This window comes from Trachemys scripta, chromosome 22 (genome assembly GCF_013100865.1).
Source record: "Trachemys scripta elegans isolate TJP31775 chromosome 22, CAS_Tse_1.0, whole genome shotgun sequence".
Lineage (NCBI taxonomy): Eukaryota > Metazoa > Chordata > Testudines > Emydidae > Trachemys > Trachemys scripta.
The window spans coordinates 2,068,378-2,095,107 of record NC_048319.1 but is presented as its reverse complement, the minus strand read 5'-3'; the positions used below and the strand labels follow the sequence as shown (position 1 = coordinate 2,095,107).

Genomic DNA, 26,730 nt, shown 5'->3' with positions numbered 1-26,730 from the left:
GAAACCTGCTCACAGCATCAGCAGCCTGCTATACTAAACGGAGTTTGTGCTTCAGTCAGAAAGCAGTGTGGAAAAGTTTACTGTATTTGTACCTTAAATCATGCAACTTTCAAATGCTTGACTGCTGTACCAAGTGCAGTTGGTGGTGTCAATGGTTTAGATTGATAGGCCCAGTCTTAAGTCAGCATGTGTGAGCTGAACTTTATTAAAAAGGATTTATTCAATTACTATGTTGTCTCAGATTTACCACCAGAGCCACGATCAGAGTAACTTGAAAGGGGGCAGATGAAAGCCTCAAAAGGGTCTTGCCATTACTTCCAATGGGTAATATGCAAGGAAGTCTTTATCCCCAGCCTGGAAGAAGTAAGCTCTTGCCATCAATATTAAAAAAAGATCAAGCTCCTCTAACAGCCTTTCATAAAAAGGGGAACTGACTACCACCATAGAACCGCTCTGTAACATCAATGCATGGGCACAGAATGCCTCCGTGGTTTCTAAACATTCCTACAGCATGCACATGTCTGGACAAGACCCAAAGGAGGGGGTACAGGCGGGGTACTTCGCTTTAACAAACTTTTCACAGTTCATTTGCTTATCTATGTATGCTAGAAATACCCCACACTTTTGTACTAGTATATGTTAAAATGTAATAAACGTGAAGTTTATACAATCAAACACTGGGCCAAACTGTCACAAATATTGTTTTTAAAAGGTCCAAAATGATTACTGAAATATAGGCCCCAGCTTGAATGCAAGAGCTCTTTATTCATTTTTTTATTGATGACCAACAGGTTTAAAACATACAGACAAAATCAAAAAAAGACTAACAGTGCTAGCACTGATGTCTGCGGATTTATAAAACTCAGAGTAACTGCTACAAAGGAAAAAACCAGCACAAAGCAGAGGCAAGCATTCCAACCAGTGAAATAAAGGGGTTGGGGGCAGGGGGAGAAGGGGTTACATTACTCAATGGATTGCATTGCACAAAGAGTTACAGCTTAAACCTATCTCAAATCTCTATGCAACTACGCAGCCTACCCAGAAGGAAAAAAATTAAAATGTTAATAAATAAAATATAGTCCCTCTTACATGAAGGAAGGTGGCCTGTGTCTCCATTCTTTGCACATTGTAGAAGTCTAAACTCTGGAGGCTTTTTATGAAACAAGAATGTTGTGTGTGTTTCAGGAAGGTTTCTAATTTATTTTGCAATTTATGACCAGTATAAACAAAAAAGTGAATTCAGAACATCTGTTCTAAATTTCACGTGCACACTACTTACAAAACCTATGGATATACTACACTATAATGGGAAGGGGGGGGGGGAAGACATGGAAAACTACAGCAAATACAAGTTATGAAAGCAGTTTGATAATCTACAGAATGGACAGAGTAATGCAAGTGGGTGTTTCCAAATCACAAGAAGTGGGTTTTGTTATTTAGTCTAAGTACATTCATTGAGAGGATTGTTTTCTGTTGGTGGTTTTTTTTTTTTTTTAGTTCCTCAAAAAAACAAAAAAGACTAGAAACACTTGGAGCCCTTTGATTATAAAGCTAACTTAATTCATAAACTTTAAAAAACATCTAGGTTAGTAATTAATTCACACACTACTGATTTTTAGCCAATTAGGAGGTAGAGATTATTCTAATTTAGAGATCTGATAAAAATGGGTTAGTAGGAATTTAAGTTCTCTGTGCTATTTCTAAAAAAGTTTAGACAAATAAAATGCTCCCAGTGTTCCCACTTGACTTGTTTAGGACACGGATACAACTTAGAAATTGGATGGCTTTTTTTATGTGCTGCTTTCAGTTCGACTTCCAACTACTTCTCAAGCCAGCACTGATGCCACAGCCATGTTCACGACCTGAAACGCAGTCTCCAGGGTTGTTTTTAACTTCAACACCTGAATCATTCAGCTATCTGCATTAAATCACTGAAGAAGCCACACAAAAGCCTACTCCATTGTCTCTAATCATACCCATCAGAGGCCACCTTCCAACAACTGCCTGCTTTTTCCATTTATTTTTTTCCAACCTGCTTCAATATCATTGTAGAGTCTTTACTTCAAAACCAATATAATCCCCAGTTTCCACTACTTCCTCCCAGCATCAGTGGGAGTGAATAAAGCAGGCCTCCTAGCGACTTTTCCTCCAGGGCCGAAGGGTACAGGAACCCATCCCCTTTTAAGCGCACAGTTCATCTTACAGAAAGGCTTGTTTTCATAGAGTAGAGTCCAGACAGTAGCCAATTAAAGCATACAGAAAACACTTTGAAACCCTCCTCCTGCTTGAGCGTGCAGGCTCCTTTCACTCCTAACTGCTATCCATTGTAGGAAGAAGAGGCTGATTGCTGCAACTTTAAATCACACTGAAAGTTCTCAAGGTTGGTGCTCTAATTTAGATTTTTTGTTTGTTTTAAATTTTTTTGGTAAGCTTCTCAGAACAAGGATCTCCCAGGTCCACTACTAAGAATTCAGAGACACTTCTAAAAATTCAGTGCTCCTTTGAAAGAATCTCTTTAAAACCACCTTGTCACGAAATACCCATTCAGAATGTGGGCGACATGATGACACTAGAATTTCAGAGCCAGTTTTGGACAACAAAACCTGCATCTCAGCGTTGAACAGTCACCATGTTCTGGCTGGTTTTCTGCTTGGCTTACTGTCACTTTTCGGCAGGATCTTTCCTCTTTAGATACTTTGCTTTTAAAACGTCAACAGTTACTACTAAAATATAGTACCTTTTCCAATGAGAACAACTCTGAGATGAGGGTTTTCCTCTCCCCTCCTGCTCTGAAAAGTGATGCCCTGCTCGCAAAGAGAAGTATGGAATGAAGTGAAACCTGCTTAAGGCCCTTCTCTCAAGCTTGGTTGACTGGGGGAGCAGGGACTCAGCTGACCACTCATTCTTTCAGGGCGAGTTGCCTTCCCAGTGAGGCGCCAGCCAGTCCTTTGGTGCTCTCTCTCCTCTCCGGTCAGTCTCCTTGTCTCAGTGAGCTAGCAGTGGGCTCTCACGCGCGCTCCTTTCTCCTCTCCGTTGGTTGGTTTCTCTTTCTTTCTCCTGTTGCTCTCACACAGTGGTGCTTCAGTTTTAGCAGTGGAAAACAGGTATCCATTTTATTTTATTTTTTTTATTACCCAGAATAAAATGCTGATGGAACTAAGCTCCACACAAGCTTAGCTCTTCTTCCTCAACCTAAAGAAAGGAAAGGACAACAAAATTCACATTAATCATTTCCCTATTGCCATGTGGGCTAGAGGTTACTTTGAGCAAAGAAACAGAACTGAATCGAAGTGCCTTACACTCTAATACTGTGACAGTCCTGTCACTCCACCATGTTGATATGCACGTTCACCCTGGTAAGTAGAGTCCTGCGACAGCGCCACATCAATCTGAGATTTAAACTCATCACCAAGGTAACTGTCCTGAAATGAGAGTTTTTCTGTGAAGCTCCCAAAACTTTTGTAGTATTAGGGTCTCAAGAGCGTATGCTGCATTAGATCACAAATGGGGTTGTGGCTGCCATAGAACAATGTTTTCCTTCAGACTAACTGACCCCTTAATCAACCCCTTTGCTGCTGAATTTCTACAGTGATTTACCCAGTGTAGTTGCAAGCATTACTGAAATGCCCAGAATTTGCAATAATTGTTCTGTTAAGGTACTAGAATACGTTCCTCTTTAGGAATGGGTCTGATTTCAGGTTAGGGCCTACGGTGAAATGAAATTACCATGTAAAAATGAAGTGCAATATCGATGTACCTGGATGCACGTGCACCACAGAGCTTAATGGATGTACCTCAAGGGGAAATATCCTTATATTCAGACTGTGAATGTGTGGGGGAAGGGCAATGAAAGCTACTCCCAAATACTACACGATACACACATACCCTCTTCCACGCGCATGACTCCTGGCAAAAAAAAAAAAAAAAAAGCCACTTTGTAGCCTAGGCAGTTTATAAATAGGATTATTACACTCTTACCTGTGATAATTCTGGCTGGGAGAGTCCTGGCTGGCTCATCTGTGATGGCTGACTCATGGAGATATAACCCTGAGTCAGTGGACCCTGGGAGAATGGCTGGGACACCACATCTTGGCTCGCTTGACTGTTTGGAAGGTTTGAGTGGCTAGTTCCAGGAATCCCAAAACGATTTTTCTGGCGCCCACCACGACCAGCCTTTCCTTTAGGTGTCCCACGTCCTGAAAAAGTTAGTCCCCGCCAAGGGAGTGAAAATATTTTATATATGTAATGATTTTACATTTTGTTTCTAGTCAAATGTATACTGGTGGCTTAGCAAACTACACAACATTATACTTATTCAGGTAGCAACTATCTATGAATCTAAAGTTTTAGAGACAGTATAAAGTATACTGTTAGACCCTGATGGACAGGAAGTTTTCTTAGAGCCTGGCGGATAATCAGAAGCTTTATATCATATCCACCAATCCTTACAGGTGAGGAAGGCTAGACAATCTCCTCTGAAACCATCAACACTGCTGCAAGTTTAGCCAGAAGTGTTACCAGAAGCTATTGTAAAACATTCCCTCCACCTGGGCCTCAAAATGCCCCTTCTGTAGTGTCATTGGGAGGGAGAACCAAAGGTAATTAACATGCTTTTTTGGTCTGTATTTAATGATTACATACCTGCGGCCGGTCCATTAGCCTGCCCAAAATATCCTGGTGGTGGCATTGGTGGCATCACAAGGTTGAAAGGGATAGGAATGTTCATAGCAGTGACGTGGCTGGGTCCAGCACTAATCATTCCAATTTGATCATGTGTTTGGAAGTACATGTTTGATGGGCGTCCTAGAAAAATTTAACAGCTTAGTTAACAACTCAACGTTATTGTCTCTGGATTTTTTGTACTGCCAAAGCATTCCGTAGAGCAACCTACAGATCAGCAACAGTCGAATGGTTAAGTCAGGGTTTAGTTAAGTTATGAAATAGTTTACACTAAAAGTTAATTTGGGATTTCTGAAATGCCACGTTTGCACGGTGGTCCATGCCACAATTAAATTTAGAAATCAGAGTTTTGATTGTAAAATTTTGCCCAAAGCAGTTTTGTTTGTACATGGTGAGAAGTTGTTCTTTACTTGGGAGCTTTCAAGAGAAATCTTAGCTCAGTATCAAAAAGTAAAGAACCCACTTGATGACTACATAATTGGAAAGTCAATAAAGGAGTTCAACTCCCACAACTTCCTTACCTTGACTGCTCCGGTCATAAACAGATCCTGGGATAATAGCTTCACGTGCATCATACATGGCAGTAGTCATGAAACGGGCACCCTAAAAACGTTACATGAAGTTAGACAATAAATCCTTACATTTAGAACCAATGTTGCAAACTGAAAAGCATGGCAGCTTTAGAGTAAAGTTCTTCAGGGTAGGGACTGTGTTGGGTTACCTGTCAAAGTATCAAATACATTTCAGCTTTAGATATATGCATGAAAAAGATCCAAATCTGCCATTGAAACCAGTCAGTTCATTTATTTCCAGTTATTTTAAATGTTTTTAAATTTAAAATGGGCTGGAGTTTCATGAGACTGACTCCATTTTACAGTTCTTATCACACAGTTCTCCTTTCATTGAATCATAGAATATCAGGGTTGGAAGGAACCTCAGGAGGTCATCTAGTCCAACGCCCTGCTCAAAGCAGGACTAATTCCCAGACAGATTTTTGCCCCAGATCCCTAAATGGCCCCCGCCACGCATGTGCTGTTCCTCATGACTTAGGGTATCACCAGAACCCAATGACAAGAGTTATTTGTATTTACTGCCACTGATCCATATTTAGCTGAAGATAGTAGGACAAAAGCACATTTAAGCTTAATAAGTTTAGTCAAGTTTAGGAAATCTGACATTCCTACAGAATGCTTAATCTCAAAAACTACTGCCTACATTTAAAACCCTACACAAGAAAGATGAGGTTACTACAAAAAGGCTTCTCATCCAGTAGGGCTGGCCCTGGAAGCAGATCTAAAGAGGCAACCTGATTGGTCACATCCCACCAGCTAAGAAAAAAACCCCACAGAAAAAACAGACCCAGCAAGTGAGGGAACGAGTAAGCTCCCTCCCCTCACTGCTCAGCCTCTGGATCCCAGGGCAGCTTTCACCTTTCCCTCATCCCACACAGGGCTCAGCTTCAGACCATAGGAAGCGAGGCTTCAAGATGCTATAGAACCAGCCCTGCAGTATCCTGAAGCAGTGCTGGCTCTGTCAAAGCACTGTGCAGGCAAGGGAGAGCAGGACATTCACTACCATCTCCTACAAAAGTCAGCCCCACCACCATCCGTTTCTCACTAGGGGACCAAAATCCCCTCTGGCCACAAACTGGAGATAAAGTGGGTCACAGGAAAATCTGACTATTTTACAGTCATGTTCCCCTTTCTCCCGTATATATTTTTTAAAAAGACAGACTAGTGGATCTGTAGTAACTTACTGGGTTGATGGTGTTGACAAGTTTACGGGGCTTGCTGAACTGCATAAGGCTTTCTCGGAGATTGTTTAGTGGTCCCTCTACCAGTACCTTCTGCTCCTTGTAGTAGTTCAGCAGGTGATTCCAAAGTGGTTGTTTAGACAGAGCTTTTGGGTTCCCAACAATAATTACTCCATATCTATGGAATATCAGATGGTCATATCAGATAAGTCAGAAGTCAACTGTAAAGCTTATTTTAGGAAATTCTACATTAACCAAGTTAACATGACAAAATGCAGAATAAGATGTAGTAAGTTGCTCAAGTCGAGATATAGTCTCCCTCTACGTGCTGTAGCTCCCACTATCCTTATATGTACGAACTGCAAAGGGAATATAGTCTCGGCTCAAACGAAGGCCTCAGGTTCCTAGGCACACACTTGAGAGGCAGCTGAGAAGCAGGTTGTGTTCCTTTTATACCCTGCTTCCAGCTTTTCCCAAACCAGTGGAGTTCATAGAAACTTACTAGTGGTTGTTTCGTGCATACCACTCCCGAAAGATTGCCCTACAGGCCTAACAGATTACTTCTGTCTACAGCAGGAATTGTCAAGGAGAGAAAGAAGAGAAGGAGCATGTGGGACTGCAGAATGTTTAAATATGCTGCTTTTTGCTGTGCTAGTGAACATCTGTGCCTCCAATTAAACACTTACTGCCTTAAATAAGGCCTCTAACGACTATGGTTTGGAAGAGGACAATGGAAGTGGATGCAGCCTCAGATTAACTAGCTCCTTTCATTAGATGCCTTGATCTATTGCAAAGTCCATTAAGGTAAAGCCAAGAGACATTGATCCTGTGGCCAATATTTATCACAAAAAGACTTTATTAAGCCATACAATCCTTTAAGGAAGATTGCTGCAGTGATCTCTTTATACCAGTAATGGTATGCTATATTGACTAGTTTAGCAAACAAACCTACTGTGTACTTCAACCAGATTAGTTTACCCCAAAAAAACCCTTTTAAAGTAAACCTGTGGGAAACAGTGAAACTGACAAAGCATCAATTTCACACTCCCCCACCCCTCAAGTGCCCCCCATGAGGCAAACTCTAGACCAGGGGTAGGCAACCTATGGCACGCGTGCCGAAGGTGGCACGCGAGCTGATTTTCGGTGGCACTCACACTGCCCAGGTCCTGGCCACCAGTCTGGGGGGGCTCTGCATTTTAATTTAATTTTAAATGAAGCTTCTTAAACATTTTAAAAACCTTATTTACTTTACATACAACAATAGTTTAGTTATATATTATAGACTTATAGAAAGACCTTCTAACAACGTTAAAATGTATTACTGGCACACAAAACTTTAAATTAGAGTGAATAAATGAAGACTCGGCACACCACTTCTGAAAGGTTGCCGACCCCTGCTCTAGACCCATTCACAGGAGAGAAGAACCCAGAGAAACAGTTGCTGAGAGAGAGGCAGAGCAGTCGAGACACCCCAGCTTCTGCTGACTGTTGGAAAATGGGGAGAAAATGAAAGACATGGAACTCCCTTTCTACTGCAGAAAATGGATGCAAGGAGGAAGGGGCATGTCTGCTTCAAGGTCAAACTCCTCCATCTACAAATAGGTCATTTTCTGACAATTTGTAGTCACTTGAATGTTAAAGGCATATGGACTAATGTAGTTTCAGTTGGTATAAGAGTGTTTCTAGAGATGCAGGAATCATTTTAACATTCCTGTTAGCTTACTCAGATGGTTCTGTTCACTCTTATGTTTTCAATAACAGTGTAATTTTTGTTGGGCAAGAGTAATAAAAGTCTGCTACATCCATGCAGAGTATTATAATCATACTGCACCTTGCTCTGGTGAGAGCCACATTAAGACGTCTAGGATCATTTAAAAATCCAATTCCTTGGTGCTCATTGGCTCTTACACAAGAAAGGATAATAAAGTCCTTCTCTCGTCCTTGGAAAGCATCAACACTTGCAATTTCCACTTCCTGCAAAGGAGAACCACCATGTAAACTATTTGAAGCCCAGTGCAAGGAAGAGAACTGTGCTAAGGATCAGTATTTTAAAGCATTTTGGCTGAACATCTCTAACCAACCCATCATTTTGCAAGCAACGTTGTTCTTGTGACATTAGTGGAATGATCGGATCAGTTAATGACTAAAAGCAGTTTCATTAAGGGAGAAAAAAACATTCTTGGTTTTAGAACAAATAGCATAACCATAATGCGCTGACATATAAAAGTTATCATTCAATAGGCATACTAACATTTGTACCAGAAAAATAAATTATCCCCGCTGCTGCCAGACGGCACTGTGGACTCCCCACTATTCTGAAACACTGCTATTTTAAACAGTACTAATCAGTGTTGCAGCTCTCAAGCCATCATACTGGAAAATCCAGATAACCGACGGAGAAATCAGATTTGCTCCTGCCAGGAATATTCCACTAGCCTATTTCCACCAAGGTCTTCCTTCAGTGGACGATATCATCACAAAATGTTTTCAGCGTTACAAAAAAGGGCTTTTAGTAAGTATACAGCTTTGGTCTCATTTGCAGCAACGACCCAAAAGTATAACAGTTGGTATACTACAGCCATTGTTGGGGAGCTGGTCTTTTAAAGTAAGTTGAAATTGGAATTTCAAAATATCTTGAAAGTGAAAAGAAGCCCAGAAATAAAGTCTATTGTGAAACCGTACAAAGATTCCATACCTGATAGAGTTTTGTATGCAAGGAACCACTGAACTGCATGTACTGTACCAGGTAAGAGCGCTGGCCCTCATAAGGAGTTATAATGCCAATCTGATCAGGCTTGGCACCAGCTTTCAATAACTTTGTAGTTATCTTCTCCACGTTAGCAGCTTCCGTCCTAGGAAGAGAGGTTTTTTGTTTTATTTTTGAAGTCACTAAACTAAAAATATTGCAGAATTAAGTTAAATAAATAATAAGTTTAACTTGCTAAATACTTCTTGCAAATTATCAGGGTCTATAAAGAAGCAGGAGGGAGAGGGAGAAGCGGAAGGAGGAGGGGACAAGTGCCAGATTAAAGATATCCTTTTCCACTATACGTGTTTATTACTCGCACTCTTTGACCTATATTATCAGACTGACACCTCCAAGAGAGAAGCCTTTTTTCTTCAGAAGCTAGTGTACTGGAGCCCAATACTTCTATACAGCAGCTGATTGGAATTTGCTGCTGCAGTAATCAATTCACACTGTCACAGATCTGTGCTTGATATTGGCTTGCTTTTGAAAGCGAGAATATGTATCCACAGCATTACACAGCACACAAGTAAACTTAAATGGATATACAATTATTTAAATCTCTGGTGTTAGCAGGACTAAATACTTCTTTCCTACTGATTTAAAACAGTACTTTGGAGTTCAAGTATCTGGACTAGGGCAATTTTGTGTAACTCTATTCCATCACTTATGGTTATAGAAATTAATCTCATCTTAACGAGATGGAACTCTAACTTAGGCTCGTTTATACATCTAAGAACTTGTTTGCCCCACCCCATCACCACAGTATCCAAGCACCTAGTTGTAGTTTAGTTGTAGCTAAATTAGCCCCCATCCTACTGTATGTATAACCCCAACTATACATACAATATGATGGGGGCTAATTTAGCTACAACGAATCAGGAAAGAGATCTTGGAGTCACCGTGGATAGTTCTCTGAAGACGTCCATGCATTGTGCAGCGGCAGTCAAAAAAGAAAACAGGATGTTAGGAATCATTAAAAAAGGGATAGAGAGTAAGTCGGAGAATATCTTATTGCCTTTATATAAATCCATGGTACGCCAACGTCTTGAATACTGCGTACAGATTCATCTCAAAAAAGATATACTGCCATTGGAAAACGTTCAGAGAAGGGCAACTAAAATGATTAGGGGTCTGGAACGCGTCCCATATGAGGAGAGATTAAAGAGGCTAGGACTTTTCAGCTTGGAAAAGAGGAGACTAAAGGGGGGATATGATAGAGGTATATAAAATCATGAGTGTGTGGAGAAAGTGAATAAGGAAAAGTTATTTACTTGTTCCCATAATATAAGAACTAGGGGTCACCAAATGAAATGAATGGGCAGCAGGTTTAAAACAAATAAAAGGAAGTAGTTCTTCACACAACGCACAGTCAATCTGTGGAACTCCTTGCCTGAGGAGGTTGTGAAGGCTAGGACTATAACGGGGTTTAAAAGAGAACTAGATAAATTCATGGTGGTTAAATCCATTAATGGGGATGGGTAAGGAATGGTGTCCCTAGACTCTGTTTGTCAGAGGGTGGAGCTGGATGGCAGGAGAGAGATCATTTGATCATTAGCTGTTAGGTTCACTCCCTCTGGGGCACCTGGCATTGGCCACTGTCAGCAGACAGGATATTGGGCTGGATGGACCTTTGGTCTGACCCTGTATGGCCATTTCTTATGTTATGTTCTCATCTTCCAAATATGAATTTAGCGACAAAAGAGCTCTGTGATAGGGGAATTTTTCCCTAAGTGCTTTGCCCATGGGTCACAGTCTGTTCCCAAGCTAGGAACTGAACCTCAGTCAGGCTCTTGAGTCCCTCTCCAGTGCCTTAGACACAAGGTCATCCGTCATCCTTCCTATGAATATTAGGGGATCATTAAGGCTCTAAATATGAAGGCAGATGGGAAAAATTCCTAAGCACTTAAGTCTAATTGATTTTCAATGGGACTTAGTCACTACTGAAAATTTTCCCCACTTATGTAACATTAGCATTGAATTTTATTTACCTGTTTAAGTAAGAGGTGCCTGAACTGGCAATTTCTTCTTGACCTTGTGTCACATAGAAAAACATTGGCTTATCTGGCTGGGGCCACTGGAAATCAAAGCCCTTTTTCACACGGTCCGCTGAGGAGGAAAAAAATATAAACCAAAACATTCACAATGCTTCTTTAGCATCACATACTTTAAATGCACTGAGCAACTATTAAAATTAGATGCAGTCCAGGGTCAATGCCTCCTTTTCAACAAATGCATTTAAGACATTCTATATTAATGAATCCCTCATTCTGATTCTCAGTGGATTGCATGTAAGTCAATTTGTTCTGTGTCAATTGTATTTTACCTGCAGTAACACCATTCTGGAGTGACCCCTCATAGAAGATGTTGGATGGAAAAGCACTAAGTGCAGGGTGCATACGATACTGCACTTGCAGGCGAATTGGACGGATACCCAACACCACAAGCCTCTCAAAAAGGGACTGAGACAGGCCTGCCTTCGCTGCTTTTTTACACATCACGACAGGACCAAGCTGGCAGTGATCACCGACAAGGATCAGCTGTATAAAAAAAAGAAATTCAACATTAACTACATAGTATAGACATCTTAAGCTCTCACGCACATGTCCTAGCTGATGCAATACTAGAACAGACAGATTTCAAGACAGACTGAATGTATAGCATATTACTCTAAAATTATCAGCAAGAATGCTGATGAGCTTCATATATGCTTTATATCCAGTAATGAATAGCAGACCTCATAGCCCAGTGGTTCTCAAATTGGGGGTCTCAAGGATATTACGTAGGGGGTCGCGAGCTGTCAGCCTCCACCCCAAACCCTGCTTTGGCTCCAGCATTTATAATGGTGTTAAATATATAAAATAGTGTTTTTAGTTTATAAGGGGGGGGGGTCGCAATCAGAGGCTTGCTATGTGAAAGGGGTCACCAGTACAAAAGTTTGAGAACCACTGTTGTAGCCCCTTAGAGTCATCCAGAGGTGAAGTCTCCAGTCAGACCGTAACATGTCAATCACACTGAAACAAAGATCGCACTTTGGAAAAAAGACAATTTTATTGCTGTCACATAAAACAAAAAAGTTGTTTGGACCTGCAATAGGGAACTGTCTATCCAAAAAGTGGGGAGTTTTCACTCCCACAGGAGAACAAACAGGGAAAACTGCAACAATCATTTTCTGTGCATTATAAGTAGCGAATAGATATCTGTATCTGCTTAGGAATTCTATTATTTTTTAGATCAACCCTTCGTACCTGTTTGGCTCCCAGAACAACTGGCACCATACATTCTGGTTCAGTAGCCTGTGTGCTTTCATCTATTAAAATGGAACGAAACTGCATTTTTGCAAGTCTTGGGTCACCTGCTCCCACACACGTGCAGCAAATAACATCTGCATTCTGATAAACAGACAAAAACATGTATTTCAGCACCAGCACACTCAGTTACAAAATTTCAGTTATGAAAAGACATGCAAGTAAATACTGACCAAGTGTATATCAATAGATAATATTTTTATATGGAAAACCATGCAAGTTTTTTTAGTACTTCATTGTCTTGATCTAAAAATTGCCAGAGTGTTTTTCTAAAAGATCTGCTCTAGGAATTTTCTTCGGGGAAGTTCTATGGCCTGTGCTAGACAGAAGATCAACCTAGATGATCACAATGGTTGGTCCCTTAAGGCCTTGGAATCTACAAATCTGAAAGAATTCCCAAGTGGTTTACAATGATACACAGATCTCCACCTACCAGTGAAGTGTAGCCACCTCAGGATTGAAAAGAGGCAGCTATTTAAAGAGGGACATTACTTAATCACAGGCTGTAAACAAATTGTTATGCCTATATTACAAACACATGTAGATGGTTGTGGCCCTGCCCCAAAGAACATACTGTTTTAAACATTTACTTATCCAACCCTTCACTAGTCTGCAAAAAATGACAAGTCCTAACAAAGAGAAAAGGAGCCTGTACCATAAGTAATTCACGCTCTGCTGTTCGTTTCAGTGCACGGTAGCGTTTCTCATCAGCAGATGACAATTCTCCAGTTTCATCTTTCAGCTGCTGCAGTTTCTGGAGCTCAGGCATACTACACAGCAAAGGAATTTGTCATCAAAACATAATCATGTTTTCTTCTTAAAATTCTAGTGTAAAACTCCTGATATCTGGGGTTCTAGGGCTCCCTTGAGCAGAATGGCAGTTGAGCAGTGGACCCTTTTTTTTTTTGGGCAGTCCACAAGGGACAACTGAACTCACATTATTTATTAAGTCATGGCTTACCCCCAATCTCTGCATTAAATTTAATGTAGTTTGCCATTCTCACGTGATAACCTACTGCAACACCAAGCCCCCAAGATATTTTTCTTGGACAACAACTTCTTACCTATCCATGTTTCTGATCTGGTTGTGCAATGCCAGGAAAGATACCGGAGAATCAATTGCCTCGCGGCTTTTAGCACACAGACGAACGACTTTTAGCCCTGTCTGATGGATCTTCTCAGTGAGCTGATCCACAGCTATGTTACTTGGGGCACAAACTAACACAGGCCTTAAAAATTAAACAGAAGAAAAAACTGATGTCACCACAAGTGCTGAGGAATTATAAAACTTTCCTAGAGGAAAAAAGCTAATCAAGACAAGATCAGAATCATCCAAAATCTGAATAGATCCTAAAGATAAGCTGTTCACATATGTTTTTCAAATTCAGCATTTTGAAAGTTTGTCAGGAGTGGCACACTTCTGGAAGAAATGTTCCAACTGCAGCAAGACAGCATTGTATTTTAAGTATATACTTTAACAGCTGTAGAATATAATTTCTATTTATCAATACAGAATAAGTGTTTAAAGTATCACATAGCTTCAACATTTAAAGTATTCAGTTATCAGTTAAAATTTCTTACCCATTGCCCTGCCTAGCTAAATGGTAGACAATAGTGGCTGATGTCACAGTTTTTCCTGTACCAGGGGGACCTTGGATAAGGCTCAGAGGACGCTGCAAGACAGTCTTTACAGCATAAACCTGAAAAAAGTTTTGCTATTTTAGCATATCGTTTGTACTTAACGTAGGTAAGCATAGTTAGGTTATTATACATTTTTTCACTCAAGTCTATAATCCTTGTATGTAAATCCTTTATGAAATTATGGCTGACAAGAGAAATGATAGGATTACCTGAGAATGATTGAGGTCAGGAAGTCCTTGCGCTGTAAAACGCTTTGGCAGCTGGCATTTAATAATCACATCTTCTACCTCATGACCTAACAGTTTGTGGTAGATGTAGCCAGACACTGAAGTTTCATCCACAGCAAATGTTTTTAAAGCACTCTGCATTCTGCAAGTGAAGACACAGATCACACAACACGAACTGAACGTATTCATCCACAAACTTCTGTAATGTGGAGGGGAATTAGGTACAAGATGCAACAAACTCAAAACCCCATTAGCTTAATAAGCAGGTGGGGAGGAGACAAAACACTTTCAGCCTGGCAAACAGGGTTAGCCTTCTGTCATTCTGCTAGCAAAACCTGAGCTCCCTATGGTCTTAGCTACTGCTCTTGTGCAAGCGAACCATAGTGCGTTTCCAAAGGAGGAAAAACTCCAAGGAAGGCAAACACCACTACAGATAGTCAAGATTACTTTCCACACACCCTGCAGGGTTTGAGGAAGAGTTGTGTTAAACAGGTTTCTTTTGGAGCAGCCTCACATGGCTCACAGAACTCTGTAAATAAAAGTCTGAAGACTTTAGTGTCCCAATGATTACTAACTCCAAAGACTGCAGTTCAGATTTCACTGCCGTGTTCAGCTGTTAAGGTTTTAGAGACAAAGCCGGATACTTATATGCTACTGAATTGTTACGTGATTTCACTACAAAGTGAAGGTGTGTTTGTAGAACAAACAGGCTAGCTGAAAGGAACCCTAGGTACATACTCAGGTTGCTAGCCTGCACTAAAGCTGGTGACACCACATCATCACTATTATCTTACCAGTGCTAGCTAGATTAAAGCTAGCATGGGTATGCCTATTCATGCTACAAGCACACCTTCACTTGCAGTGAAGACATATCCAAAATGGACTGAAGCTCTAGAGAATAACCAGAAAAGATAAAATTTGAGAAAAGGTTTGTGTCTCCTTTCTTTTACGTTAATAATATTCATGATACAAATCAATGTGCATTCAGAATGAGGTACACAAATGAGGAGTTCAATGACGCTTTTGAGATCAGATCCAGTTCTAAACAGAATACGGAGAAAGAAAATAATTCTCTCTGAAGCAAAGGACCTATATATGGTCCCAATTTTGGTATGTGCACCTCATTCTCTCTCTGGAGGTGAATTTCATGAAACAGATACAAAGTACTTCTTCCCCAGTAAAAATTCAAATTGAACTCCAGGAAAAAGTGTTTTGATTATGTCAAACACCTGCTGGACTCTAAACTACTTTCTGAATGCCAGTAAATTTACGTACCTGTCAAATGAAGTGGACTTCCACACAAAATCCACTTGGAAGTTATGAGTAACCTCCACAGGTGCTCCAACACTGCTCCTCAGCTCAATAGCTATCTCATCACCATAATCTGCAGAGCCTTGTTAAGTAGTAATTTATCTTATAAATTTGGAATTTATTTTTCCACTTTAAAAATATTGGAAAGTGGAAATATAAGCAGATCCCTGGGCATCAGCTGGACAGTGATTAAAGCAGTTTAAAAGTTAATTTCCTTTCTTCCTCTTTTCCTATCTCCTGTGGACAGATCATCTCAGGTACTCCTATGGACCCCCATTATTGTAGTGTTTGAGCACTGCCCAGTCTAATGTATTTATCCTCACAACCCTCCTGTGAGGTAGGGCTGTGCTATTACCCCATTGTACAGATGGGGAATTGAGGCACACAGAAGCTAAGTGACCTGCTCAAGGTAACGAGTACTTTACATGCACAAGTGAAAGAATTAAGTTGGGATGGAAGCAACTCCATTTTCCTCTAAAGAACTGCCTCAATCCCCCTATCCCTGAGATCTAACTGATGAACTACTCAAGTCACGGTGCAGCTGAGTCAGTGAAATGATCTGCATCTCTAGAAAAAAGTAAAGGATACTATCAGGAACTTTAATAACATGACCAATTCCTTTCCACAAAGGGGCCAGGTCTCCTTTATATCTCAGGCAGATTTCGTCTCCCTGCATAAGACGCATATCTAAACAGAAGAACATTCAAGCAGTTATTTTTGAAGTCTGTACTGGTAAATCAACCCTCCAACAAAAACAAAAGTTATAAAACTGTTCTGTGCCCCAAGACAGACCACCAGACTGTATGCAATTTTAATGTTACTTACTGGTGACAACATACCTACCTCAAAACAAACTAAGAAGATATAACAGACATTACCTGAGTCAGTCTTTGGCAAAGTGAAGTAAGCAATTCTCTTCTTGTTCAAGCCCAGGTCCCATCTCACTGTGATGTTATCTTGGGTCTAAGTTGTAAAGAAAAGGCATCTTTTACTTTCTAAAAGAATTGTACCAGAAGTTTCTTGACTATCCTCCTTTTCTATAATGCTCAGAACAGCCAAATATTTACAAACACTTAAAGAGAGTTTATACCATTTGCATAACAACTGTATTTCTACAAAACTGAATTACTTACCAGCAACTGGCACCATTGAGGTACTGAGCCATCATCTCCAATTTCTTTACAGTTTCTTCAAGAATGCTGCTTTTGGCCCCAAAGATGTTGAATTTCAGGCACTGTACATAAGCGTGTGCGCTAATCACATATGCCAGGTGTTTATGTGCCCCCATACGACACCCTAAGTTCCGCTGGGAGCCCATCTGAGAAATCCAAAACTGGCAGATAGGCAAGTGTGGTTCCATGGAGGAGATGACCCAACAGAATGCCAATGAAACTGGTAACAGTTCTCTCAAAGTTGGGATGTCCTCCACAGAATCACATTCTCTAAAGACTAAGGAGGAGATTCCCTCTCAAAGAAGGAAGGAGAGACTAAGGATTCAGACATGTTTCAAAACCCAGTAGCACCACCACTGTTGCTTTCTGTCACCCCCCTGCTTCCAATCTCTTTAAATTCTGTGTGGTCATTTTCCATCTATCTCCCATGGTACAAGTAATGATAATGGTGACAGTTGCTACTGTAGTAAAGCTACGTTTATTTCACTTAAGTCTTCTCTTTTCTATTGTTAGGAGCCAGGTGTTTCATGTTATCAATTTGAACTGCTTACTAATAACTAAATAATAAGCATCTTTCAATGTTTCAATCGCACTACCTGGGACTCCTTGAGTTTCTTGTCGTAATCTGCTTCAAGCTTGACCAGAGGTCCAAAAATATTTTGGTATTGATAAGCATCCTCATATCTAAGTAAGACATGCTGCGGTTCTTCATCAACACCAGGTTTTTCCAAGTCTTCAAGGGTTGCAGATGGATTTTCCTAGAATTGGGAAATGGTACGTTAAGTTCTAAGGCATGAGATCCAGAACATCAAGCTGACCAGACTTTCGTTGTCAAAGCTGAGATAAGAGTAGTAAACACTACAGGGAGAGTAAAGTAGATTTTTAAAATTGTTTCAGACTAAAAATTCTGTCCTCTAAAAAGTGACTAGACATAGCATCACGGGGTTCCTCATTTACCATCATCTGACCTCTGATCAGCTTTGTTTTTTATGTTTGTTTTTTAAACTGTTATCCCCGCAAGCTCGGACTTGGACATGAAAGTTAAGTTGTGTTCTCTGGGGCAGACACCACTATCAATAATAAATCACCTAAGGCAAAATTCTGGCCTCAATTAAAACTGTGCAAACTCATTAAAGTTGCTCTCACTTAGTTGGGTTGTCTCCGAACTGCTATTAGATGTTAAAGTTTGTCACTGAAGTTAGATAAGACTGAATACCAAGAGCAAATTGGCATCTCCTTACTCAGATATTTGTATATAATCATTGCTTAGAACAGAACTGAACTTTAATCTAATGTGTTAATACAGGTAAGGAAATTTGGTTTTACAGATACAGTTTAAACTGGCGGTGTCCTTTCAATGTTAAATGATAGAGCGTGTTGGAATTTTGTGATCTACTCAAAAATGCAGAATACATAGCATTATCCACTCTTAACCAAACAATCCTTTCTTCCATCTGATTAGTAATCTCCCAAACCCTCGCGCTCAAGAACTGCTATCCTATGTCCAGTTTGTCAAGACTTTGGATGGTAAAGTCGGTGTGGGGAACATGTCTGCATGAATGTAAAATGCTGTGTAAATCTGTGGCATAATACAAATGGTTAATAATGAGGTCTCTCCCACCATGATTAAATACACAGAATTTTGAATATTTGGCTACACATTCCTAATTTAGAGTGGCACATACCTTCCAGAGTTCTTCCAGTTTGTTAATTTGTTGAGCTGTAATCTGACGTGCTCTCAACTGCTCCTGTTCAGAAGGAATCTTTACCAGCCAGGAAAGGAAACAGCGGTCTTGGATAAGAGGTTGCCACTGTGAGCTGTCCCAATTAATATCCTTTAAACTGCTCTGACTGGCACACGGTTGCCTGCACAATCAAGATATTGATAATGAATTTAAATTAGACAAGTGTAAAAACAAGTTTACCCATGTGAAGTTATGCTTCTGAAGTCAAATCTTTCAGTATTTTCAAAAATTACATTGGGCCAAGAGTCCACTATGATTAGGTGCTGCACTTGCCACTATGATATCATGGAGATGAGTGCTCTCAAAATATTCATGAATGATATTGCATCACTTTGACAATCCTAGCATCTAAGGTAGCACGTTCCTAAGAGTGTTTGCCTCTAATTCAGTTACTGTTCATTAGGATGGCGTACAGAACAGAAACAGAGGACTATTTCTAATATACCATTACATAATTAAATAAGAGTAGAAGCTTACCATAGAAATGGATCTTCTACTGCCAGATAAATAGCAAGCTATAGCATTTATCAGATATAGAAGAGACCATGATTTCATGACTATGTTCTGTTACAGGACCATTTTCAATTTAATATAAGGTTACTCTGTTCTTGAACAGCTGTAATCTTATGGGCTGAGAGAAGTCTTGTCAGTCTGAACCACAGCACGCCACTCTAGTTAGAGGTTAATGTGTCAGCTTCCAACTAGAAGTGTTACTTTGGTATATCTGACATAAAATTATTCAAAAGTTTAATGTGTTTAATGAAAGGAAAGACTCACTGCCTGAGACTCCCTTCCTAAAACTAGGAGGATTTCCCAGAATAATAGAAAATGTATTTATTCTAGTATAGCTTGGAAAATGTTATTTAATACATGAAGCCTAAGCACTCACCCACAAAGTGCCTGATGACAGCTCAGAATGCAAGAACCATTTTTGGTATTAGGTGAAAACAGGAAGTATTGCCCTTTAGAAATACATGAGGCTATCCCATCAAATTCTACTCTGCTTTAGCCTTTATTTGAACTCCCCCCAAAAAGCGATTCTCTCACCTGCACAGTAATACGACTACCGAGTCAGCCTTAGCTGGAATGAAGCCAAGGAGGAACACATTACGACAGCCACAATTATAACACTCCAAGACCGTCTCCCCCAAAGGACCATCTTTGTGAAGAGTTACCTCTTTACACTTTGCCCTCACGAGATGATTTACAATGTGGCTGAAACCAGAACACACACAAGTTCGTATACGATTAATGCAGAAAACAATTCTGGTCACTAGACTCAGTTTTAATCCTAATTTAAGACAATAGAACAGCTCAGTTAGCACTACACACAAAGAATGTCTGTTACAAATACTTGCTATTTTCGCCAACAGAAGAAGTTAACCACTAGCACTTCACTCAGCTGATCTAGGGTTTGGTCTACACTAGGAATTTATGTCAGTATAACTATGTCGCTGAAGGGTGTGGAAAATCCACACGCCTGAGTGACAATTATATGGACTTAACCCCTGGTGTAAACAATGCTAGGTCAACAGGAGAGCTTCTCCCACTGACATAGCTACCGCATCTCAGGGAGGTGGAGTACCTACACTGACAGGAGAACTTCTCTGAGTGTAGGCAGGGTTTTCACTAAGCGCTGCAGCTACTCCGCTGCAGAGATGTAAGTGTAGACAAGCCCTTGGATAGATGTGAAGAAATGACTTGGCTCCCAGGGAAAACGCACATTTTTTAAAAAAATTACTAGTAGTTAAGGATCTGGGGCTTCCTTACAGATCAACTGCAGGGCAAGAGCAGCAATGATGGATGCTGCTGAACAACAGCAGAGGAGAGGAAACAAAGTTCATTTAGTAGACAAACGACCAATGAAACTATTGCTAGCTTCATTCAGACAACGCTCCTAAGTCACTGACTTTGGGGAGGTGATGGGTTCCTTGGTATGTGCTGGTGATAATGGGAAGATTGGATGGGGAAGGAAGCTAAAAGCTCACATGCAGATCCACAGTGCAAATTTCTTTAAAAAAAAAGGTTAATTGTGCATGTTAAAAACTCAAGTGGATGTTTAAAAGCCAACCTTCTTTTGGAGTCAACAATCACATGAGAAAATGAAGTAGGCTGCATCAGAAACCTAATTTGTTTTCTCTATAAACAGAATTTATTATTGCCATTTCTGTCATTTAGTCACTTACCTGCCAGATGTATTTCCACGCCCATTACAGAACCACTTCTTGCTGGTATTGCAGTAAACCACACAAGCTGGGTCATGGATACCACAGTAACTAAAATCAAAGAGAGAAAAGTAAAAATAATCAGGTAACTGTTTACAGGAATGTACAATTAAAAATGCACAGACCATTCACTGTATTATAGACATAAGCTGAAACTGGCAACTAGGTGTGAGATGGGTTAAACTATTATTCCATACTCTTAATTTTCATTTTGACAGAATCTTCGCAATGCTCTGCAATTCAGCCTTTAAACCACCAAGTCAGCCTCAGTCACTTCCATCCAAGTTGCACTAACTACATTCTCATTTTGAGGTCAAACATCTCCCAGTTTTAATTTAATAAATATTTTAGCAGCTGAATTTATATTACAGGGTTCTTTGCCTCATGTATTATGTATATAGTGCCTCGCCAGAGGGCACTATTCCTTGCTAAGATACTGTGTTACAATATGCAGAAACTGCAGTGGGCTAGTACGGTTAGTATATAGGTTAAGCTATGTACCTGCTGCTTGTATGCTAATTGAGTATTTGTGTATTTACTACACAGGACTCAAGACTTCAGTTGGTCACTTCTATAGAGTACCGCCCATCCAAGGCCTTCAGAACATTTTACAACCATTAAATTAGTCCTCAACACCCCTGAAAGCTGGGTAAATATCCCCACTTTACAGACAAGCAACTGACTTAACCTGTCAATTTCCCAAAGATTACAAATCAACAGCAGAGTTGGGATTAAAGCTAAAATCCTAATTTCCATTCCTGTGCTTAACCAATGGACCGCAGCTTCATTTAAAGGCAGAAAGAAGGTTATTTGTGTTGGGTACGAAGGAAGTACTCCGCTAAAAGGCATACAAAATGGCTCTCAAACTTATTAATTTTTAAGTTTGGCAACAGTGAAACAGGATATATTTACACCAATTCCAATGTCCTTTTGATATTTATTGGGTATACAGTATCATTAAGATTTATAGTTTTCAATGTGATTATTTAAGCCTAATTGAGACTCCCTCTGAAGTTCATGAAGATCTCAGACTACCTGCAAGCATGCACAGGAAGATCCTTGGTGTAATAGGTATCTTCTTCATCTTCTTCAAAGTTTAATTCTGCAAGCAGTTGACTGGTTTTAGCTACATTATCATCCACTGCACCATTTTGGAGTATCCCATCAGGACCATTAACCTAAAAAATAAATTTGATGACATAAGTTACATAGTTAATGCCCCAGTTATAAGTTATACCCCATGCCAGAAAGACTGGGGTTGGGGCACTAATCTACTTTACAAATGCTTATGATAATATAACAAGTTTTTGAAAGGGTCTAATTTGGAGAGAAAAGTAGTTGTAAGAAAGGATAATATTGGAGTATACAGTGGTAACAAAACAAACATTGACTGATATGAGTCTATATGTGAGATGCTAGAATTATCCAATAAAATAAATATGGAAAGATTAAGAATATAGATTGGTTGCTGTTCTGCCCATAGTCAGAATTTACTCAAATCACAAATTATGCTCAAACAATTATATAAGTGTCAAATCTTTTTTTTTTCCGTCCCCCATAGTTTCCTACGGATATTTACCTTAAAATAGGATCTTTTTTTGTCTAGGTCCCCCCCCCCCCCCCCCCCCCCCTGCATCTATTTCTGCTGTTCCTGGCCCACAAGGCCATAATCTTTTGTCTGGCATATCAAAATTATTGATTCCATTACATGAGGACATCAATGAGTAAATGAATTCTTAAACAAAAATAACCTGTTTTTGTAAGTCTAGTTAAAAAATGAGAGAAGTACAGAAAATAGATTTAAGCAAAAATTGTTTCTAAGCATATTATCATTCAAAGCTACCCAGGAGTGTGTCTCATGCTCTTTAACAAAAAGTACTTAATGCACAAATGCAGTAATATTAGCTATATAACACACTGCATCACAAAATACTGTGCATATTAGATCTGATAAGAAAATTACTATACATAAGACATTTTTCAAGCTTGTTTTAACTATTTAATGAGTCTTCCAATTCAAAACCCAAATAATAGCTTTATATCACTATAAAAAAATCCAAGACAAACTCTGCAAGACTCAGTCTGAACAGACAGCCTAGCCTGTCTGCCAAGTTTCAGAGAAACATGATTTCAAAGACCCAGAACAACAAAGCGTGTACAACAAGAGTGATGAAAGGACTGCTCTACCCTTCACTAATGGAGCACTATTCACTACTACCATGCAGTTCTGCAACACTGACTAAGGATGTGTGTCAGCAAAGTTAATGCTCCAAATCTCAACCTTATGCATGCTACAAATATATTTTGTCCCTTTTACGCTTATGTAACATTAGCTCCTCAGACATTGGAGATAAGCACAAAGAAAATGTATGCAATAAAATGATCACACTTTCACAGGTATTTACAATGCAGTAGCTGAATTACCCCTTCTCCCAGCATCTTTGTAGTGCTTCAGGTTTGGGTGCTTCTGTTACTAGTAATGAAGGTCATCATGAAAAGAATCTGACCCAATGTATCAGATTAAAGCAGCCATTGCCACATAGAGTTATAGGTGCTCTAGTTTAATTCCAGTGTCAATTATAACATTTAGAAAGCAGATAAATAATTAGCTTGTCATACGCTCACGCAAACTGGCTCAGCTAATATATTGGTGTCAAAAGAAACAAAGCCAGGATGTATGTCCCAAAAAGCTTTGTCCACCCCACCCACATATCTGACCTATTATCTTGTAAGAAAGACCACCCCACAGGCAGGTAAAGAATAACACAAAGAGGAATACTGCTTAATCCCAAATCCACCTTCAGGTATGAAGTCTGGGAAAACAAATACCACAACGTGAGCATATTGATTAGCATAGGCTTAATCAACATAACATTTTGGAACAGTGCTATTGGCTAAAGTTACTCCAAGAAGAAAGACACTCTCAAGGGACATATGATATAATTAAATTCTTCTATGGGGATTAGGTTAATTAGACTGGATCAGGCAAATGCATGACAAGTATTTGCCTCTGAATGTCATAGTAAAGGGAAGTTTCCCACTAAAGGGAAGTTTAATGCTTAAGGTTTGGTCTGTGTGAGGCCCAAAGTTTGGATATTAATTTAATATTTTAATGTGTTTACTGAGTCAGACATTTAATGCAAAATGTCTTGATATCTATTTTTACCTTCAAATGATTTCTTTAGTTCTCTTAGACAATGAAATATGCATTTCCACAGAGAAACTTGTTACCGCTATCCTCATGACAAGATGGTAAACCTTAAAAAAAATGAAATCCAAAAAATGCTGGCTTCTGACCTATTTCTAAGTTTCTTCAGACTTTTGTTGTCCCCATTAATAAACTCAAGGATTTTCTGAATAAACCTCTCTGCAGTCCGAGCAAAACCAAGACCAAGGACAGACGGAGGCACATTCTTTCTAGACTTCATATTAAGAGATGAAGTGCTGTCTGAACACTACATATCTCAGTGAAGTAGCCTTAGTTTTTTCCAGAAGTATTGCAAGAGCTACATAAAATTAGAACAAAATAAATCTGCTTCATTGCATGCCTCTCATCTAGATATCCAAGTACCCCATAGTTAATTAACACCCAATTCCAGAGTTAATCTCAAAAGCAAGTAAATTCTAATTTACAAAATACAATTTAGAATGGACTAACACTTGCAAGCTAAAAATGTATCAGGTGTGGTACAAGGCACAGGGCCAAGCACCTTCAGCCAACCTAAAAGTATGAATATTTAGTGTAACTACCTCCTCAAAAGTATTGCTTTTATTTAAAAGATTTATAGTCAGCCCAGGGGCTTAAAGAGTGCTGCTTATATGAGGAATAATGGTTCATAGAGGAAAGAAGAATTCCAGCGGCCACAGGGTTTGCAATACTGAACAACAGCATGTCAGACTGACTCCAAAGACAGACAAATCCAAACTTCATCAGCTAAATGACTGAACAACAGTCCCCTGGAAGACATAGAAAGATAACTGGTAACTTCCTTAAATATATAGTGCAATTTTGTAACTAAAATATCATTAAATGGTCATGAAACATGACAAAAAAGAGTATTCAGATCTTCAAATAATTTGAATTTCTTACAGTACAAATACTGAGCACATACAGGTGCACTTTGAATGTAAATGGCCTAAATTCAAAAAACAATTATATATTAAACTTGTCAATTGCCTTGTCTGTAATCAAACTGTTTGGAAGCTTATATAAATTTAGATGTCAAAGTGGATAATTAGCTTCTGTGGAACTGCACAGGTTTTCATTTTAAAGGACAGTGAAATTAAAAGTATTTCATCAGCTAAGAGCAGAGTTGTGCCGTACTCCTGCAACAATTGACCACAACAATTGGCCATCAGCTACACCCAAGATATCACACAGAGCTTCCATCCTTTCAGAACTTTAGGTGTGCATGATGTCACCTGTTGCTAGGTACAAACAGTAGCCTAGACTCGGGGCTTGGCAGGCAAGTAACAAGGAAGTGATTCAACTATTGTTTTAAAACTTCTTGTAATTTTAGCCTATATACACATATTGTTAATGATCTGGCACAAATTGTTTCTTAAAGAAGTCTTGTGTTCATCTTAAAAAATGAATTTAGCACCCTAGTAATAAACATTTTGAAAGATGGGGGCTTAGCCAATAAAAATACTGACACCACAAAAGAGTTGGTCTGTCCTTCAGCATTTTTGTTCTCTTCCCTTGCAAAACTGATCAGCAACACTTTATCAGACTCCGGAGACAAAATTACAGAGCAGCATTATTCTGTTTGGGTAAAGTAGCTGAAAGATTCTTTGAATAGAGGCTTCTCCTGAATATATTACTTCTCAAGTCAGTGGTAACAAAATATCACGGAAGTGCCATTCTAAATTTCTGAAGGGGGGGGGGGAGGGAAGGAGAGAACCACACTGTCTGGCAATCCTCTGATCTACACACAGGCATAAATGTATCCACTTATTGCCCTTCCACTTATATGGTAGGTACCAAACTTAAAGCTACAGTGGGATAAACACTAATGACGTAAACAAGTATATGGAACTCTTCCAGTATTCAGATAAATAGGGTTCATTTCAGGCTACGGGTCTATGTACTGGGTAAAATACCCATTCCAGCACTACATGGTTGTTGTCCCCAGGGCAGGACAGCGTACTGTCCCATCACAAGTATTTATTTTTTAAGCATCCAGAAATGTGCTAGGCCTTCCCAAAACAGAGAACCCCAAACAGCACACAATCTAAGTTTAATATGATACAGAAAATTAGGATCACAAAACATACAATGGTAGCAGTCATCAAACCATGGTTGCTCAGTAAGATATACAAGTCTTAGGACACTTGGGCTTTGTCTACCTAGCATATTATAAGGTCTGATGTTAACTAAAACATGCTTACGTATTTTAAAAATTAGTGTAGACAAGACACACTATTTTTCTACTCTAGGTGCTTACATGGCCCCCATTAATATAGTACTGGAAGACCTCAATCTTTAATGTTTATCCTCAAAACACCCCTGTGAGGTGAGGTAGAATTATTATCCCCATTTTTTACAGATTGGGAACGGACAGAGAGGCTAACTGATTTGCCCCAGGTCACGAAGGAAGTCTGGTAAAGCAGAGAATTGAACCCAAATCTCCCATGTCTTAGGCTAGAGCCCTAACCACTGGCCCATCTTTCCAGACGTGGTCACTCAACCAGTTTAGCACATGAGAGAGACAGTATGCCTTGTCTACACGAACCTTCAAAAACTTGTTAGTATTAACTTTACATTACAAATTTAAATGCTAGTTTAGAGAATGCTGTGAAGAGGGGAAATGGACAACAAACAAGTTGTAAGAAACCACAGGGGTAAGACAGCAAATAGAAGCTATAGTGACAAGATCAGAATCATCATAGTGCATCTAAAAAGGCCAGTTATGTACGAGC

At 39.6% G+C, this 26,730-nt stretch overlaps 1 protein-coding gene across 2 annotated transcripts; it reads right to left on the bottom strand.

Annotated features, from left to right (window-relative positions):
- Window positions 1–745: 745 nt before the first annotated feature.
- UPF1 (UPF1 RNA helicase and ATPase) lies at window positions 746–21,986 on the bottom strand (the record flags this gene model as incomplete). Of its 2 annotated transcripts, none has more annotated exon segments than XM_034755498.1 (23): window positions 746–3,192; window positions 3,300–3,422; window positions 3,979–4,196; window positions 4,642–4,803; window positions 5,202–5,283; window positions 6,437–6,611; window positions 8,265–8,407; window positions 9,129–9,285; window positions 11,171–11,288; window positions 11,506–11,719; window positions 12,428–12,571; window positions 13,143–13,257; window positions 13,552–13,716; window positions 14,069–14,187; window positions 14,338–14,497; window positions 15,631–15,748; window positions 16,255–16,353; window positions 16,545–16,629; window positions 17,435–17,596; window positions 18,524–18,704; window positions 19,631–19,798; window positions 20,770–20,859; window positions 21,844–21,986. In XM_034755498.1, coding segments are annotated over 22 exon segments (3,138 nt in total), but the record flags the coding sequence as incomplete, so codon positions are not given.
- Window positions 21,987–26,730: the final 4,744 nt, after the last annotated feature.